General features: G+C 37.8%; 1 protein-coding gene across 1 annotated transcript in view; it reads right to left on the bottom strand.

Moving 5' to 3' along the window:
• The window catches only part of UTRN (utrophin), a 538,953-nt gene that overhangs the window by 426,904 nt on the left and 91,192 nt on the right, over nt 1–20,857 (bottom strand). The window contains exon 3 of the mRNA XM_081531053.1: nt 2,408–2,469. Within this exon, the coding sequence (XP_081387179.1) occupies nt 2,408–2,469 (62 nt within the window). The remainder of the gene's footprint in view (nt 1–2,407; nt 2,470–20,857) is intronic.

The following is a 20,857-nucleotide window of genomic DNA, read 5'->3' as shown; positions in this document are numbered from 1 at the left end:
TACTACTGGACTTTGTGTTCACATCTTTGTAAAGATATCAGTGCTGTGCTGTGCTTAGTTGCTCAGTCGTATCCAACTCTTTGTGACCCTACGGACTGTAGCCCGCCAGGTTCCTCTGTCCATGGGATTCTCCAGGCAAGAATACTGGAGTGGATTGCCATGCCCTCCTCCAGGGGATCTTCCCGACCCAGGGATCAAACCCAGGTCTCCAGCATTGCAGGAGGATTCTTTACCATCTAAGCCACCAGGGACACCCAAAGATATCAATAACCCATGACAAATACTGAGTCACTTCTTGAAAGAATCCGGTGGGGTATATGACCCAGATGATCAGTAAATACTGAGAACCATCCAGTGAAGAAGTCCCAGGACAATAACAGAAGAGAGGGTATTTTTAAAGCTCAGAGTGAAGGAGTACTTGGGCAGCACTGGGTTCAAGGCTCTAACCTTGCATGCATCAGCAATGGCTATGGACCTGGAAAGGACGTGAATCTGCCAGGTGATGCCCCAGTTCAATGATCTATCATGTGCTGTTAAGGGAATGTCTTGTCTGGGTCAGATTCGTGGCAATAATGATAAGGTTAAACATTTTCAGTTATTCTGGCTCAACTGTCACCTCTATTCTACTTTCCCTCTTTTGGAGTCCTACCGTACTATCTACATCTCTCTAGTCTCACAAACAGGAACAAAGTAATTCACCTAGTTTCAAATGTTACCTAAATGCAAGCCTATCAACACTAGAAAGTTTTCAAATCAATCTTCAAAATCAGCTCTAAGGTGATTCTTCCACAATGACTCAAGCTGCTAAAAACAAGGTCTGCTTAACTTGCTCTGTCTAGAAAAGGACCATATTAACCTCAGTAATAGTCAAAATAGAGAACCTCACACAACTGAGCACTCATGTGCCCCTTGTGATAAAATATCTCCTGTTTAGACTCTCTTCGTTCCTAAAACCATGTTGCCCAGAATCTGGTCCACACGAAGAAGATTACTTCAAAAGTTTTGAATAATGTTGAATCCAAAGCACCCAGACATTAACTGTACCTCTTGAACAAAACAAATAAAATTTTACCAAAAATCACCTATGTCTGCTTCAGAGTAATCCTACACACAAAACCACCAATTAAGGAGTAATTCTCTTCCATGACCCTCTATCAAAGTCTGGCAGTTTTCACATTCCTTACATTCTCAGAAGATAAAATATCCCTCAACAAAAACTTGGAAAAGCTAAAAATACACTGCAATCAAATAATCAACCGTAAATAGTGGGACGTGGAACAATTTTTAAACTGTACTGCAACTCAAAGTAATCTTAAAACATTCTGATTTTGCCTCAAAGAAATGCCAATGTTTATTTTCCTGACTTTCCCAACATTCTCAAATGGAAAAATAAGAAATTTTAAAATTAAAAACCCCAAAACAGGGTTTCTCTGAGAAACCTTCAGTTTTTTGCATAGTCCTTTAATCGACAAATCTAAAAATTCTTCTCCCATCTCAGATTTAGAAGACAAAATTCCAACTCCAATGACCAATGAATAATTATATTAGAACTAGTTTAAAAAGAGTAATATCAATTTCACTCTTCAGCATTCTTGCTCCTAAAAAAATATTAATCAAAATTTGATTATGATCCAAGTGGTTAATAATGCTGAGAAAGAACAGATTTGGGGGAAATAAATCAGGAAGTTCACAAGAAAAGAACCACAGGGCAGTAAACATTACTAGCCAGACTCATCAGTATGACAATCCCCAAACACCGCACAAGGTAAGAAAGGCTACCTGAATGATATCAAATTGATTTTAACCAGGCAAAAATGAAGTCATCAACTTTTTAGCTAAGTAAGCACAAAAATTTCCCAAGGAGATATTATTTCCTAAATGCACCAAGAAGTCACAGAATCCAAAGCAGCAAGTTATCAGCTTCATATCTAGAGAATGCCGTTGTTGTTTTTTTAGTCACTAAGTTGTGTCCTACTCTTTTGCAAACCCATGGACTGTAGCCCGCCAGGCTCCTCTGTCCATGGGATTCTCCAGGCAAGAATGCTGGAGTGGGTTGCCATTTTCTTCTCCAGGGTATCTTCCCGAGCCAGGGATTGAACCCGTGTCTCTTGCATCTCCTGCAGTAGAAGGCAGATTTTTTACCGCTAAGCCACCTGGGAAACCCCTAGAGAATGTTAGATAAAAATACAGAGCTTTTTACACCATGAATGTTTATACCATGAACTTTTTACACCAGAATTTCCATTTAAACTTATTATAGAGAGTAAAGGAAAAATAAATGTATCTGCATACTCGGAAGATTTCTGTTAGGTCACATTTCCTGGGGAAAATTCACTGCACCTCCAACCAAACTTATCAACCAGAATGAGGCATCTGAATCATCAAAGTTTTTGAAAGTCTCTGTTACCTTTGAAAATCGAGCATTTATCCATTTGGTAAAGGTTTTCTTCTGCACATCATTGTGTTCATCTGTGGGAGGAAAAAGGAGAGAGAAGGGAAAATATTAGAGTTTATAGTTTTACTCAGGTGCTAAATAAGATTATCTCCATCCTGGAGAGTTTTACATTGTCTATTAGTAGAGTTCCTGAGGCACAATGATCCACAGTTAATGAAGAAGGGATGACTGATGATTTCAATATGTATGGAGTCTGCTAACAAACATCCATAGCAGAGGGAGGCCCAGGCACCTTTGCAGAGAAGCTGGCTTTCTCACCCCACATCTCAGCATATCGCCACCAACCATTAAATCCACATTCATGAGAAAAGAATCAAGACCTTGCTTTCAAAGTATTATATACATATACACATAGACTTTCTGTTGCATTTTGTTTAAATACAGTTTCAGCATGACAAAAATGTTATAGCATGTTCAAGACAAAAATGGAAGTTCTCTTTTTAAAAAAACTAAGAAACTCATGATTTCCCCCCCTTTTCATACAATTCCTATAGAACAAAAACTACTATAAAGTTTATAGCTAATTCTGTAACCCATTTTCCTGTATTAAGACTGACATGACAAAGTTTTAATGATCTTATCTTTGAAAGCAATCGACACCCACCACTGGGCACATACCCTGAGGAAACCATAACTGAAAAAGACAGCTGTACCTCAATGTTCATTGTAGCACTATTTACAATAGCTAGGACATGGAAGCAACCTAGATGTCCACAGACAGATGAATGGATAAAAAAGTTGTGGTATATATACACAGTGGAATATTACTCAGCCATAAAAAGGAACGCAACTGAGTTAGTTCTAATGAGGTGGATGAACTTACAGCCTATTAGACGGAGTGAAGTAAGTCAGAAAGAGAAAGACAAATATCAAATATTAACACATATATATGGAATCTAGAAAAATGGTACTGATGAACCTATCTGCAGGGCAGCAATGGAGATGCAGACATAGAGAACAGACTTGTGGACACAGAGTGGGAAGGAGAGGGTGGGGAGAATTGAGAGAGTAGCATTAAAACATATACATTACCATGTGAAAAACAGACAGCCAGTGGGAATTTACTGTATGACACAGGGAGCTCAAATCCTATGCTCTGTGACAACCTAGAGGGGTGGGAGGGGATGGGAGATGGGAAGGAGGTTTAAGAGGGAGGGGACATACATATACCTATGGCTGATTCATGCTGATATATGGCAGACACCAACACAACATTGTAAAGCAATTATCCTCCAATTAAAAATAAACAACCTCCCTAAAAAAAAAAAAAGGAATCTACACATTTTACAAGCAGGGAAATCACAGCAGTTTTTTGTTTTTTTTTAATGACTAACTTTGGCTTGAATTACAAATTCATTTTCCAGGTCAAACAAATAAAAATTGACCTTAAAAAATCTAAAGCATCCTGAACTTCTTGAAGATGGGCAAAGTGATCTAGTTAGGTATAAGGAAGTCGTGTAAAATGGGAGTTAATAACACTTACAGGCACTGTGAGGGCTGGTGGATACAAGTGGAAATACTTGGCAAAGAGCTGGCATTGAGCCCTTTGTTGTTATTCTAGTTATAATTATTATTACAGTATATGTGTGAACAAGACAAAAATATCCATGTTACCCTTTCTGTTACTTCTAATCATACCCTCTTCAATTGCTCCTCAATTATCTGTTAAAATGAGCAACAGTCATTATTGGCATAAATCCTACAAAGAAGCATGTTAAACAGTCTGAGTTGTTCTAAAAGCTGTGTAAGGAATATTTGGAATAATGCAGAAAGCTTGTGGTACTATCTGAACCCACACACATACACATCTTGTTCCACTACTGTCCACGTAAGGAATATTTGGAATAATGCAGAAAGCTTATGTTACTATCTGAACACACACACCCACACACACACACACACACACACACACACACACACCCCTTGTTCCACTACTGTCCATACTGCCAGGCTGCTTCCCACATGATAACAGTAAAATAGTAACAGAGAAGGCTCAAGTGCACTCTGCTCTCAGTGCATCAATTTCAAAGAGCTGCCTTCAACTCAGACCTCCTCACTCATCTCTAATAGCATAATTACAAGGTAAACCACGACTTCACCAAGTTAGTGGTATCTTTGGGCCTTATTCTGTTCTGGAAGGAGAGGTTGCAATTAAAAGGTCACTCCTGGAATAAATATAGCAACAGTTTCAGAAAAGAGTGCCCTTCTACAGATCCATAAAGGTAACTGGAGACTGACTCTGAAACACAAAGAGGGCAATGGATGAAAAAACTTCTAAGAAACTTCATGTTGTCAACTGAGCTAAGACTTAGCCTTTCACAAAGGACAACACAGTCAGCATCAGCCTCAATTTCAGGCTTTTTACCATCTGATCAATGCCACGTATGAGCCATTTATTAACCAAGAGGACTTGCTGACACACTTTGAATGTCCCAGCCTTGATCATCACATCAAAAAGGGACAGAGCTGAGATTATACACAGTATGTAAGGCAGGAAGAAGACACATCAGCCTGCACAGTGCTATACCAGCCCACTAATATGAATTTAATCTTAAATATCAGTGTTCAGAGTACTTGGCAAATCCAATTATTTTGCTATGAACAAAAATGTATGTAACGGTCATAAGTATTACATTTTCTCAGTTCCATAAAATTCATTGAATTTAATAATTTTTACCAAATTATTGGGAATTTGGGATATTCTGAGAAGCAAATTTTATTTCACATTTTTCTACATTTCTACATTTTTTTAACCTCTTTTCTGAGCATTTAACCTTCTTACTTTGAAAAAACATATAAAATAGCTAATAAATACTATAAGAAACAAGTACCTGTCACCTTATCAAATGATGACTGTGCGGTAGTAAGACATTTCAGTCGTGTCTGAGTCTTTGCAACCCCATGGACTATAGCTCACCAGGCTCCTCTGTCCGTGTGATTCTCCAGGCACGAGTACTGAAATGGTTGCCATGCCCTCCTCCAGGGGATCTTCCTGATCCAGGGATCAAACCCTCATCTCCTGAGTCTCCTCCATTGGCAGGCAGGTTCTTTATCACTAGTGCCACCTGGGAAGCCCCCAGATGATAACTAAGAACCTTCAACTGTATCACATATAGAATGAGATCAACTATTTAAAATAGGTTCCCATCATACAGAGATGTTTATAAAAAGGAGAAGTTAATGTTTCTATAATAGTCTTTAACTTTGGTTCAAATAAAAGTCTGAATATGTGTCTAATTAAGCAAATTATATGAAATGAAGTTATTGTTTAGTTGTGAAGTCATGTCCGATTCTTTTGCAACCCCATGGATTACAGCCCACCAGGTTCCTCTATTCATGGGATTTCCCAGGCAAGAGTACTAGAATGGGTTACCATTTCCTTCTCCAGGGTATCTTTTTCCAACTCAGGGATCAAATCCACGTCTCCTGCATTGTCAGGCAGGTTCTTCACCCCTGAGCCATCAGAAATAAAGTAGTGCCTTGTAAAAGATAAAATGTCTTGCATTTAAACTTTTTAAAAATACTTCAAACTTTGTAAACACTCTTCTTTATTCATTTTCCTGGTACAGTTAAAGGGGAAAAGGGGGATTTACATCTCAATAAGCCTTGATCTCACATTTCCCTTTTCACACATGTACACACATACACACACACACAAACATCTTATTTTCTATCAGACATGAATTCAGTAAAGGAACAGGAATTAGCCTGCAGTTTTTCAATTATGAGATTTTTTTTTAATGTAACAAATTTGGAACACTTACTTACTAGTATAGAACTGCCCTCCACACCACAAAAAATTAAGCTAACAACCTTGGCCCAAGTCAGTGTTTCCGGGAGACAGAAATTTGCTAGCAAAGTTGGTAGCATGACAACTAAAATCCTAAATCATGGTATTACGATCCATCATTTTGATCATATATACAGAAATTTATACCAAATTTCAAATCTCAAATTTGTTCAACTCTCCATTACAAGTCAAGTAGTTATTTTAATGTTTCTAAAATAACAATGTGTAAGCAGACAATACAAATTTACAGATAACTGGATTATTTATATGTATATTAAGTGAGTATAATTTACATGCTAAATTTATTCTTTCAGGTTTCCAAACAAGTGTTTTCTTTATATTTGAATTTTAGAAAAAACATCTAACTTTTGAAAGCCTTTCTTGGCTTAGTAAATCTCACCCATTAATGACCTTTCTCCATTAGGGGGACAAACACGGGACTGAATTAGGAGAAGAAAAATGTGTTAAATCCCTTAAGGCTGATTTTCCAAATTCTTCCTCTAAATATTTTGCTCTTCTTAAAATGCTTTTGACAAGCTCACACAGATCCAAGGGCTGCTGCCCAGTCTGGAATTTTATTTTTGTGATGGGTAAGAGAAGTGAAGCAAGAAACATCAACAAAACCGGCTGATAAATCTTCCAGGAAACTAGCTTAAATTTTTTTTTTTTACTTCACCAGCTCAAGGGCACATCAAAAATTCTTTTAGTAGAATCTAGAAACAAAGCTCAATTTAAATCTTAATCTATAATGTTTCTGTAAAAAAAAATAATAATAATTCAATGCTACAACCATGTAACAAAATTCTGTATTTCCATAGGTCTATCTATATGTATATAATACGAACACAAACAGGATAATTGCTGTACAATATTGGGTGGTCTCTCTCTTCACCCTGCTTGTTCACAAGTCTGTTCTCTATGTCTTTGTTTCCACGTTGCCCTGCAAATACATTCATCAGTACCATCTTTCTAGATTCCATATAAATGCATTAATATATATTTGTCTTCTGACTTACTTCACTCTATATAATAGGCTCTAGGTTCATCCACCTCATTAGAACTGACTCAAATGTGTTCCTTTTTATGGCTGAGTAATATTCCATTTTACCTATGTACCACAGCTTCTCTATTGATTCATCTGTTGACAGACATCTAAGTTGCTTTCACGTCCTAGCTATTGAAAATAGTGCTACAGTGAACACTGGGGTACCTGTGTCTTTTTCAATTATGGTTTTCTCAGGATACATGTCCAGCAGTGGGATTGTTGGGTCACTGGGTAGTTTTAGTCCTAGTTTTTTAAGGAATCTCCACAGAGAATGCCTTTTTCTAAAAATATCTTTCTGCAGATATAATTCACATACCATACAAGTCAGCCATTTCAAGCATGCAATTTAATGAGTTTTGGTATATTAAAATGTCAATGTTTCAAATTGTGTAGAACATATATAACATAAAATCATCTATTTTAATTATATTAAAGTACTCAATTTGGTAACATCAATTTCATTTACAATGTTGTGCAACCATTCTCATTACTTCCAAAATTTTTCATCCACCAAAACAGAAATTCTGTAACCATTTAGCAACACTTCTCCCATTCCCCCACTTCCCCAGGCCCCAGTAACCTCTAATCCACTTTCTAATTCTATGCATTTAACCCATCTTAATATTTCACAGACATGAATTCACACAACATCTGTCCCTTGGTGTCTGACTTATTTCACTTAGCATAATGTTTTCAAGATTCATCCATGTTATAGTGCGTGTCAGAATCTCATTTCTTTTTTGTGGCTAGTCATAGTATATAGTAGTCATTGTATATATATGCCACATTATTTTACCCATTCATCTGTTGATAGACACTTGGGTTGTTTCTATCTTTCAGCCATTGTAAATAATGCTACAATGAAAACTGTATACTAGTATTTGTTCCAATCCCTGCTTTTAGTTCCCCTGTATATACACCTAGGAGTGGAATTGCTGGGTCATATGGTAATTTTATCTTTAGATTTTTGAGGAACTGCTAAAATGTTCTCCATAGCAGGTGCATTATTTTATACTCCCACTAACGAAGAGACTGAAGTCCCTTATATAGCATGGTGGTGTATTTGCATATGACTGACATCCATCTTCCCATATACTCCAAGTCATCTTCAGGTTACTTAATAAAATACCTAACAGAATGTAGCTAAGAATAATAATAATAACTAATGATCTTCCTGGGTCAGGAATATCCCCTGGAGAAGGAAACGGCAACCCACTCCAGTATCCTTGCCTGGAAAATCCCATGGACAGAGGAGCCTGGTGGGCTGCAGTCCATGGGGTCGCAAAGAATCGGGCACGACTGAGCGACTAACACTACTACACTACTAGCGATGTATACAGGTTTCAAATTCTCTACATTCTCATTAACACTTTCTTTTTTTAAATTATTATTATTATAGCCATCATAGTAAGTGTGAAGTGGTATGTAATGGTTTGTATTTGCATTTCTCTAATGACTTAATGATGCTGACCATAAAAATTCATTTTGGAAACTCAAAAATTACAAAGCAAAATCTCCTAAACTTTGAAATTTCCTGAAGACTCTGAACTAGCCCAAGTTCAAAAGCATGCTACTACAAAGTGGTTAGGATTCAGAGACAGCTCTTTTGCACTTAATCCATACAAGATTGCAGAATGATTAATTTATTCCTCAAAGAATTATTTTCAGAATTTGATATAACCATTAATTCCTGTCCATCTTCTAATTCTAGAGTGTATTTACCTCTTACCTATTTTCTCCTTGATGAGTTCCTCATGCTTTTTAAATGAATGCACAAGAATACAGGAGGGAATGTTTTCCTATTTTCACTCTGTATAGCTGCTAATCTTAATTGAAGAGTGTCTGTAAGTCCTACAGGCACCTGGCATTGTTTGAAACCTTCTTTGTGGAAAACTTTGGAAAAACTCTTTACAAGTTAGATATAGCCATATTATATGTGTTGCAAATGCAGAAGAACAAGGAGAAAGAAACTGTAAACTTTACATACAAAACACTTCACTTTGGACTTCCATCCTGAGAGTAAGAGAATTTTATTAAAATCACTGGAAATATCACAGAATAAGGAGAGGTTATTTAGGAGGAGCTGAATGAGTCATAAAGATGATGAGTCACTGTCATGAAAAGTCGATAAAAAACTAATTTTTTCTTAATTATTGACAAGTTAGACTAATTAAAAATTTTTCTGTAAACTTTGATTCTTCACTTTATTCCAGCTAAATAAAGATCTATTGTGTTCTAAAAACTGTCTTCAGTTCAGTTCAGTTCAGTTCAGTCGCTCAGTCGTGTCCGACTCTTTGCGACCCCATGAACCGCAGCATGCCAGGCATCCCTGTCCATCACCAACTCCCAGAGTCTACCCAAACTCATGCCCATTGAGTTGGTGATGCCATCCAACCACCTCATCCTCTGTCATCCCCTTCTCCTCCTGCCCTGTCTATGAATCCTCAAAAAACTATTTCCTAAAAACATATCTCAAGATGTAGAAAACCCATGCGAGTAAGTTTCCATGAAAATTCTCTAAAAGAATCCCCAGGCACATCTTTAAGTTGACAACTAATATTTATAGTAAATTTAAATACTGAAACAGACGTAAGTCCTAGCACATTGTTAACGAGGTGCAAACCTAGATCATTGGATTATAGAAAATGTCTCCTCTATTTGCTAATTGGCAAAACTGACTCCTCATTGTCAAACTAATCAGCTGAATGAGACATAATTTCTGACATGGGAAGTCTGACTTTAGTTTTTATTTAAAGACACATTTGGATTTTAAATATTCCGTAATAAAGAACCTACAATTTTAAAAAATCAAAATGAAGTAAAATAAAAACCACTTTCAGGGAATTCCCTGTGGTCCAGTAATTAGGACTCAGTGCTTTCACTACCAGGGCCTGGATTCAATCCCTGGTTAGGGAACTAAGATCCGGCAAGCCTCGCGGTGCAGTCAAATAAATAAATAAAATTAAAAAAAATTAAAACTACTTTCACATGTACTCCAGGGCAACAACTCAATTCAGAATTCTGATTCTAAGGTGAGTGGATGGATGAATGGATGGACGGACGGATGGATGGGAGGACAGAAAGGCACAAAGCTTTGCCCCAGATACAGTAAGTCACTGACTATTTTAATAATTCTTAAGGAAGTATTCTTTGTTTTACATTGTTAAACTGCCCTGTGTTTGGAGCCTCACAATAATGCAGCCCAGTAAGATGGATGGAGAGTAAGAAGTATGTTCTCCTCTTGAAAACTTCAGGAGGAGAATCCTAAAAGGAAAGACGAGAAAGCAGAAAGCAGGTACCTAAGATGCCTCCTCACGTGCCTTAAACAACTTGGAAAAGTTGGCCACAAGGGGATACACACATTCCAGCGTGCAAACCACTCTAGGGGCTTGCTCACAGTGGTCCCAATCCAAGATAACACTCCAGAGATGATGAGCTGTAATTTAATTAGAAAGGCTAAACTCCAAAGGAGGCTGCTACAAAGGCATCAATTATCTTTGTCTCCATTAACACCAGAGCCTTTGCTAATTAATTTAATGAATGTGAGAAATGTGCTTTTTCTGTGGCTTGAGAACTGGCATAATTAGAAGGTTGGAAACAATCTCCCACTAGTGAATTTAGTTTATTCAATGCATGTGAATTGGCCAAAATATTTTACAGACGTGCCCCAACATCAATTAAACAACTGAAATCTAGCAAGTCTAGAAGGCCCTGCACTTGGCCATGAGTTGGGAGGGTCCTAGTTATCCAGTGCTGTCTATAAGTCTAACTAAATCGTTTCTCTAAAACAGCACTGTCCAACAGAAAGACACATAATTTTAAATTTTCTAGTAGCCACATTAAAAAAAAAAAAGAAGTAAAAATAATTTTAGTAATGTTATTTAACCCAATATATCCAAAATAGTACCATTTCAACATATATTCAATATTTTTAAAACTATTGATATCTTACATTCTTTTTTCTTACTGTCTTTGAAATTCAGTGTGTATTTCACACCTTTAGCACGTCTCAGCTTGGACCAGTCACAGAAGCCTTCGCGCTGCATTGCACAGGTCTAGAATATTGCTGCATCTCTCACAACTAAACCCTCATGTCCTTCAAAAGGACAGAGCACCAAGCTCATGAAACAGGCTGCATGAACTTTTTTTGAGCCTGCTTGCTAATAATGATTGTTTAATGAATTCCAATGTGCACACCAGGTATGGTCCAAAAGTTGCCTTCATTTTAACCCTGATTGTGGGACAATGGTTACCCTCCACATCCTACTTTTAAGCACTTGAAACTAATATTACTGAGCAAATATAAAGCAGAAATTTACAGTTGGGCATGACCAAATTGGTCTTGTTCATTTTGTAAGACTTTTGGTCCAAGAAATAGAGAGTAAGGATAGGAAATATTTCTAAGTCGTTCTTACATTCATCATTTAGTTTTAATATCTTCTTCTCTTTCAATGGAAATTAGTTGTTCATCTATTTTGAGGAAAACATTGTACAAAGAAACAAATGGTGACACTTACTGAGCACCAGACAAATTCTATTGGTCCCAAAAAAGATCCAAGTGCTGCTTTTAAGAAGCTATCAAGGGGAGATGTGTAAAGAAGAATTGGGAGACAGGTGTGAGGCAAGTATATAAATAACAGATGGACAATTATAACTAATATATTAGGTGTGTGTGTGTTAGTTGCTCAGTCATGTCCAACTCTTTGTGACCATACCCCAACAGGCTCCTCTGTCCATGGGATTTCCCAGGCAAGAATATTGGAGTGGGTTACCATTTCCTTCTCCAGGGGATCTTCCCAACCCAGGGATCAAACCCAGGTCTCCAGCATTGCAAGCAGATTCTTTACCATTTGAGCCACCAGGGATGCCCATATATTAGGTACAAATATATTTATAAATTCAGAAGAAAAATGTTTCTTCTTGGTGGAGGTGAGGAGGAGATCAGAGAAGAATTCAAGGAAAAAGTTGCATTTGAATTAGGCCTTGAATTGACATGTTAAAAGCATATATAAATGGTGGGGGAGAGGGCATTCGTGGAAGACACCAGCTGAACCAAACAAAGTCTTAAAGGCATGAAAAGAACAGGACAGGCGGACAAAACTGTGAGCCCTTTCTCTGGCTGGATGAGTATGGACCAGAGTTGCAATGCCCCAGACTCCTCTGTCCATGGGATTCTCCAGGCAAGAATACTGGAGTGGGTTGCCATGCCCTCCTCCAAGGGATCTTCCTGACCCAGGGATCAAACCCACGTCTCATGTCACCTGCATTGGCATGCGGGTTCTTTACCAGTAGCGCCACCTGGGAAGCCCAGAAGGTCAGTAGTGTCTCTCTATTATGGGAAAAAGGCACCAGAAGAGAAATGCATTAGGCAAGGAAATTCTTTTCACCTAATGAGTTAGAGGTTAGCAGGATATTTGGGTGAAGATACCAAGCAGGATCAGAGCAAACGGGAGAGACTCTTCACATAGAGGAGACCATCTCAGAAGCTCAAGTTTTCAGAAGAAAGGCATATCCCACAGTGTGAAAGCAAGTCACTGGAACTGCTGGGGAAAATGAGGCCTGAAACAAAGATAAGTGAGCTTAACCCCTAAGACCAGCTGACATATGATGCTATGAGGGAACAGGGAAGCTGGGCTGGCAGACACGCCAATTATTACAAGTTTCCTGGCGCAATATAATATCTATGTTAAAATATTTTTAAATTACATAACCACTGACTCAGAAATCCCGAGAATTTATCTTAGGAAATAATTAGACACACAAATATTTAGAAATCTTTAAAAGGATATTTTTCAAAACATTCTTCATAATTGAAAAAAAAAATTGTTATTCTAAATGTTCATCCTTGGGCATTATTTAGAAGTATTTCATACATAAATGCAAACATCAAAAATGATACTCAAGAAGAATATACAAAGACATGGGAGGATTTTTCACACTATATTAAGGAATAAAAGTGCAGGCTGAAGGGTACACACAATGCGTCTTTTATATAACATGACCGGAAAGGCAAGAGCCAAAACATTAGCACTGTTTATTTCTCAGAAGAGCCTGAGAGACTCTTATAGTCTACTATATTTTCTAATTTCTGAAATACACACATAATACTCTGCACCATTCTTTTCTTTAAAACACTCACCCTGCAAAAGGTATATTTTTCTCCTTTTCAATGTGCACAAGTAGAAAGGTTAGAGAATTTAGCAGCTATAAAAATAAACCAGGCTGAGAGGAGGTCTGCCTGCCTGTCGGTCTGCTTTGGAAGGGGATGGCAAGAATAAAAGAGACTTCGGTGTGTTTGTAATTACATGCAGACAGGAAGGATCTAGTGGGGAGGGAGAGATGGTAGATGCCAACACTCAGTACCCGAGAAGGGTTCCCTCAGGGAGCCAAACCCCAGAGGATGAGTGAGAGAAATGTATCAGAATCCACACTTCTAGATTAGATGTAGTTAAGGGCACATATTTCTAAAAATGAAATTCTCCAGGTTAAATTGCTTTTACTTCTATCTGCCTTTCCAGTGAGTTTTCCACTCCAGTCTGAAGAGATAATTCAGTTCAGTTCAGTAGCTCAGTCGTGTCCGACTCTTTGTGACCCCATGAATTGCAGCACGCCAGGCCTCCCTGTCCATCACCAACTCCCAGAGTTTACCCAAACTCATGTCCATCGAGTCGGTGATGCCATACAACCATCTCATCCTCTGTCGTCCCCTTCTCCTCCTGCCCCCAATCCCTCCCAGCATCAGGGTCTTTTCCAATGAGTCAGCTCTTCACATGAGGTGGCCAAAGTATTGGAGTTTCAGCTTCAGCATCAGTCCTTCCAATGAATACCCAGGACTGATCTCCTTTAGGATGGCCTGGTTGGATCTCCTTGCAGTCCAAGGGACTCTCAAGAGTCTTTTCCAACACCACAGTTTAAAAGCATCAATTCTTTGGCGCTCAGCTTTCTTCATAGTCCAACTCTCACATCCATACATGACTACTGAAAAAACCACAGCCTTGACTAGACGGACCTTTGTTGGCAAAGTAATGTCTCTCCTTTTTAATATGCTATCTAGGTTGGTTATAACTTTCCTTCCAAGGACTAAGCGTCTTTTAATTTCATGGCTGTAATCACCATCTGCAGTTAGACAGATGTAAAATAAAGGTGCCTAAGTTGGTCCATCTTTCCCCACCTTCTAGTCTATTCACTGTGGAAACACTGTTGAAAAGGAAGTTCCATCGTTTAAAATACACCATTTGCAATAAATTCAAGTATAACTAGGCAAAATGATCAAGGCACTGATCAGTTAGGAAGATGAGAAGATAAAATATAAGATTAAGGCAGAACAGAACATTATCCACAGTTCAGGGCTTCCTTCATAGCTCAGTTGGTAAAGAATCTGCCTGCAATGCAGGAGATCTGGGCTCAATTCCTGGGTCAGGAAGATCCCCTGGAGAAGGAAACGGCAACCCACTCCAGCATTGTTGCCTGGAAAATCCCGTGGACAGAGGAGCCTGTCCAGCTACAGTCCATGGGGTCGCCAAGAGTCGGACACGACTTTGCAACTAAAGAGAAGAGAGATCCACAGTTCACACAAACTACCTAGACTTTCTAAAAGGCCTAATGTTATACTCACTTTCAGAAAAAGAACATATATCTGGGAGAAAAAGAAATATTTGTCCTTTGTTCATATACTCTGATGAAATACCATGCAGTGCAAATGCAATTTTTAAATTAAAAAAAAATACAATATTTCAGAAGTAGCTTTTTGAATTTTTTTCTCTATTTTAGAACGTTTTAACATTGAGCCACAGCAAGTTAAAATCAAGATGTAAGATAATTTTTAAAAAAGGAAGTCATTTTACTAAATTTTCAAAATTCCAAGTCCATTAAAATGCAATCCTTTGCCCAAGATAAATATTTATAATAAGCGGGAAGAAAATGCCAGAAAGGAACACTATGTTTCCCCTTAAAAACTCGGGGGTAAAGATTTTTCCCATGAACCTCAGAATTAAGAAATCAGCCCATGAAACACAGCACTCTTTGCTTATAAATTGAAAGTTAATAAACAAAACAAATTAAATATAGCCTTATGTTGAAAAATGCATATTTCTTCATTTTCAGTTTACATAACTATGTAAAAAGTTCACAGGAGTTATTAATAATTTTTATTGAAAAGCTTATTCAGATAGGGTTAGACAAAGGAGCTAAAAGATAAAATCTAGAGTATGAACAATGTAAGAAACCACTCCCCAGCACACGAAAGTTACCGTCTGTGATCATTTATCCTCTAAAATCACTGCTGAAAATTAGGATCCTGCTTCAAATTAGCACTATCTTTATTTAATAGTCGATAATGTGGGTCTGATTTTTTTGCTGTTTATAAAAATTTGTAAATTCAGTCTATACTATTTCTGGGAATTGAAAACTTGGCAATTATTTCTGTATATCATAGATCTTCCTTCTCTTTGTCTTAAATGTACCTCATTAAAGCATCAAAGTGGGCTTCCCTGGTGGCTCAGATGGTAAAGAATCTGCCTGCAATGTAGGAGACCTGAGTTCAATCCCTGGGTTAGGAAGATCCCCTGGAAAAGGGAAGGGTAACCCACCCCAGTATTCTTGCCTGGAAAATCCCATAAACAGAGGAGCCTGGCAGGCTACAGTCCATGGGGTCGCAAAGAGTCAGACATGACTGAGTGACTAATAAAGCATCAATAAGTCTAGATTAATTTAACTTGAAGATTTAACTTGAAATTCATGGTTGCTTTTCTGAAATAAAAGATTTTACAGCTAGTAATTATAATTGTATCTTCTCTCCTCTTCCATCATTTTGGACTAAAAAGTCTTAATCATTTTAGTCAGTTTTATAAAAACACCAAAAGCATTTGCTCCAAGACTTATGCTTCCTTACTAGACCTCTCTCACTCTAAAATCATTTCTAAAGTAGGAGACCAATACTCCCTGTGCACAGTCAAAACAGCTTTGCAAAAAAGGATAATGTTTCCTGTTCTCTCCCATGTTTCCTTCCTAATGACACCCTAACAACTAGAGTCCTTTGACCTTGCAGCAGCCCAATGACAGAGTCTTCTGAGAACACTGCAATTGCTATCTCTCTTCCATCATCCTAGACATTATACTGTAAAACACAATTCATGATGACAAAGTTTATTTGGAGTTAGCAAGAGAGTGAATCAAACAAAAAAAGATTTGGGCAGATAATCTTTCTTCAAAGCATTAGCGCTTCCTTCAGTACAACAGTACACTAGCAAACCTGACTGAACCTGAGTTAAAAGCACACGCAATAATATGCCCAAAAGAACTGAAAACAGAACCTTGAAGAAACATCTGCACACCCGTATTCATAGCAGTACTATTCACAATAGTTAAAAAAAAAATGGAAGCAACCCAAGTTTCCACCCATGGATGAAAGATAAAACAAAACATGGTATATACAGACGAGGGAATATTACTTGCCCTTCAAAAAGGAAAAAATTCTGACAAATTGTATGACATGGATAAACCTTGAGGACATTTTGCTAAACAAAGTCACAAGAAGAGAAATACTGTATGATTCCATTTATACGAGGTGCCTACAGTAGTCAGATTTATAAAAACAGAAAGTAGAATGGTGGTTTCCAGAAACTAGGGGGGAGTCAGGAATTGAGAGTCATTGTTTAACAGGTACAGAGTTTCCATTTTCCAAGATAAAAAGAGTTGGAGAGAGGTGGATGATGGTCATAGCTACACAACAACGTAAATGTACTTAATACCACTGAACTGTTCACGTAGATGTGATTATGATGGTATATTTTATGCTGAGTATTGCAACACAAAGAAAAATTAGGAGGGGAAAAGCACATCAATAACCATTTTCATTTCTATTTTCAAATAAAAAACCTGATTTTCAAAGAAGAGATATTTAGTATGTCTCAATGCATATATTCCCCAACAAGACAAATGAGGAAATTTTTCTTGGTTTCAATTTCATCTTTTAAAAGCCACATTTTTAACTTAGTCCTTTGAATACAAAGGCAGGTATTCTGAATTCTAGAATCAGACTTGTTTTTCACTATGACCATACCTCTAGTCATCTTACTTCAGAGGGAAACACTGGTTCAAACTCAGGGTGGTAGATACTGCTGGTTTCCTACTCAGTCCTCCTTTTCCCTTCCTTGCTTTCATGTCTAATCTCATTTTTTTTCCCTTGAAGCAAGTTAGCCATTTATAACCCTCACCTCCCCCTGAAACTAAGGATAACCATATGGCCCAGTTTGGACTGATGGTGAGGCAAAAGCCATGTGTATAAATCACTCCAGGATCAGATCTTCCAGCCTCAGTCAGGCCTGCAGTCCTGGCCAATACACCGACTGCAACCTCATGAGAGATCCTGGGCCACAATCACCAAGCAAAGCCACTCCCAAATTCCTGACCAAAGAAACTGCATGAGATAATAAATATTTGTTGTTTCAAACTGCTAAAGGCTGAGATAATTTGTTAGACAGCAATGGATAACAGATAGATTTGATGCTAAGTTTCAGAGTAATTTGTTATGCAGCAAGAGATAAATAACACAGCAGGTATCCAGACATCGATCTGAAACCTGGACAGACTCATTTCAAATTGAACACATCTGAAACTGAACTGCTGGTCTTCTCTCAAATCAATTCTGTCCAGTCTTTCTTAACTCAGAGCATGACACCTTCATCCATTTGCTTTTTTATGACAGGACCCTGAAACCAATCCCTGGCATTCCACAATCTATCTTATACCACTATCTATCACCAAATTTTGTTGGTCCCAATTCCTAAATATACTTTAACTCCAGCCACAACTCTTCATCTCCCAGCCATCTCCAGTCCAAGCTACTGTCATCTCCTGCTTGGAATCCACTAATCTAAAACCAATAACCTGGCACCATCTCCTAATTTCTATTCTTGTCCCTTTCCAATACACTTTCTAAATGTAGCCAGCTTAACAATGAACTTTGGAACAATTAAGTTAACATGGTTTACAAAGCTCTGAACCTTCTGACCCTTACCTATGCCAAGTCTTATCTTGCATGCCTTCTCCGTCAGTGGCCTTTGTGTTTCTCAGATGTACCCAGCCCTTTCTTGCCCCAGGATATTTGCTCATGCTGCTATGTCTACTTAGAGCCCATTCTCAACCTACTGAACCCATATGGGTATTTCAGGTCTAATTTTAAACATCTTTTCTTCAGAGCAGACTTCTAACTTCCCCAATCTTTTCAAAGTATCCAGTTTTCTTTTGCACCCTATATCTATCTGAATTTGATTACATTTTGATTTGTGTAAGCCCATTAGGGCAAGAAAAGTCTACTTTGATCATCATAGTATATAGAGCTCCCGATACAGGTTACCAATTTTAAAAATTATTGAGTGGATGTATTTAATGTGTTCATTAAGTTCAAACAAACTATATATTGACTATAATTCAATCTAGACTTAATAACTGTCCATTCCAATAAAAGAACATGAATCTGCTATATCTATGGCCTTTCTATCTATCCATCTGCAAAATATTAAAACCATGATCACTGAGATGACCCAGATTTTCTTTCTCATTTCCTCTTATCCACATGCTTAAAGATCATTTTATTATTGGCAAAGAATGAAAATGTGACTTCTAGAAACATTAAAAAGAAGAGGAGCAAGAATTAAAATAGCCCCTAAAGGCAGACAAGAAAAGTAATTCTAAAGCTCATTAGAAAATTAAATTGACCCCTGATTCATCTAAACAAGAACATTTTATCCTGGTGCTTAGAGTTTTGATGAACAATCATTTCCCTTTCCAAAGCTTGGCTGATTTGTAAAGGCAGAAGGATCATAACTCTGCACAAGATGATTTTGTGATGAAGAAATCAGAGACCTGCTGATGGGAGAACCAAGAAATACTAATAAGGGCAAGCTGGAGCACAGCATAAAGCAACCGTTCCCAGATACTCACTGCCAGTAAGTACTACCATGACTTGCAACCAGAGAAGGAGTGGGTCTGGGAGCAGACACTGCGGGTTCTGAGGCCAAGCCACACACAGTGAGCAGCCCTACAACCATGTAGGCAGCAACTAACCAGAGAAGAAACTACAGTGCCTCCCCAGTGGAAAGAAAGAGAAACCACGCATCAGTCTTTCCCTGTATTCATACACACTGGCCATCAGCCCAGCTGCAAGACTAAACTCCAGGATCACACGGGTTTATAATACAAAGGCATGATGGTGCCAAACTTTCACAAACAGCACACACATTTTGACTTAATAGATCTATATGAATACACATTAGTAGAATATAACCGCAATTATACACACAGTCGCAAAGAGTCGGACACGACTGAGTGACTTTCACTTCACTTCATTTATATAAATACATATTATAATATATTACACACATACACACAGAAAGAATGGTAAGTTTTTCACTTCACTAAAAGTGAAGTTTTAATAAAAGAATTTAACCAAAGACATCTATGGCAGTCGTATATATAATTTTTTAATGTATAAAGTACCGGAGCTCACTGATTAAACTATTTTTTCTTAATAATTAGAAGAAAATAAATAACATTTAGGATATTATTATAGAAATTCTCAAATCAAAACAATAACCATATAAAATGTATTCATACATAAATAAGATTTTAGTGTTAATACTCATGTTAAACATACGATTTATAAAAAGGCTGCTACCCTTTGTTGGGGGGTAGGGGGGAATCATGCCATAAAACTGCCATGCAGACAGTGGTGACCATCAGAGAGCAGCTTGTGCACTAGAACACAAAAAGGTACCCCCAGGCATGAGCCAGGCAGGAGCTAGGAAACAAGGATACCAGTTTTTAAAGCCATCAGGGGATACACTCCAACCAGCAAGCAAGACCAAAGAACCCAACTGGCAGGGCAACCAGGTAGGTCCCCACTAGGAAAGAGTCAGCGTAACAGCTTTATCAGAGGTCAAAGTGAAATAGCAAATCAATAGCCAGGCAAATCATACCGAGTAGAGATATATAATAATCAAAGACAAGTCAGGCAAGGTCACACATTCAAACAAAGAGCCTGGCCAAAAAAAAAAAAAGTCACCATGACACACAGCTACAAGGAAACTGAAATGATCTTGTGTTAATATGGATAGTAACGAAATTAGAACATCCTACAAGCTTGAAGGAGTAAATCTAGAAATGAAAGTTACAGCTCAGATCAATTTTATATGCTACAACAGGCAGATAATGTGCATTTCCCTAGCCAGAAGCAAATATTCTAACATGTTATAAACTAGAATGTATTACAGTTTGTATACTTGCATAAACACCATTTAATCCTGAAAACCATGCAATGCTCTCAAGTCTCACCTATTATTAGTCCTAAAAGGATCAGTGTTATAAGGATAAGGTAGACATATGCAAGATCTCCTGGAGAAGAGAAGGGCTAACCACTCCAGTATTTTTGCCTGGAGAATTCCAGATAGAGGAACCTGGTGGGCTACAGTCCATGGAGTCGCACAGTCAGACATGACTGAGCGACTAACACTTGTAAACTTGTAAGTGTTATTCCAGATAACTGACTACATAAAGAAAAGACTCAATT

This window comes from Giraffa tippelskirchi, chromosome 9 (genome assembly GCF_054371585.1).
Source record: "Giraffa tippelskirchi isolate mGirTip1 chromosome 9, T2T-mGirTip1v1.2.pri, whole genome shotgun sequence".
NCBI classification, from domain to species: Eukaryota; Metazoa; Chordata; class Mammalia; order Artiodactyla; family Giraffidae; genus Giraffa; species Giraffa tippelskirchi.
This window is presented reverse-complemented; position numbering and strand designations above follow the sequence as displayed.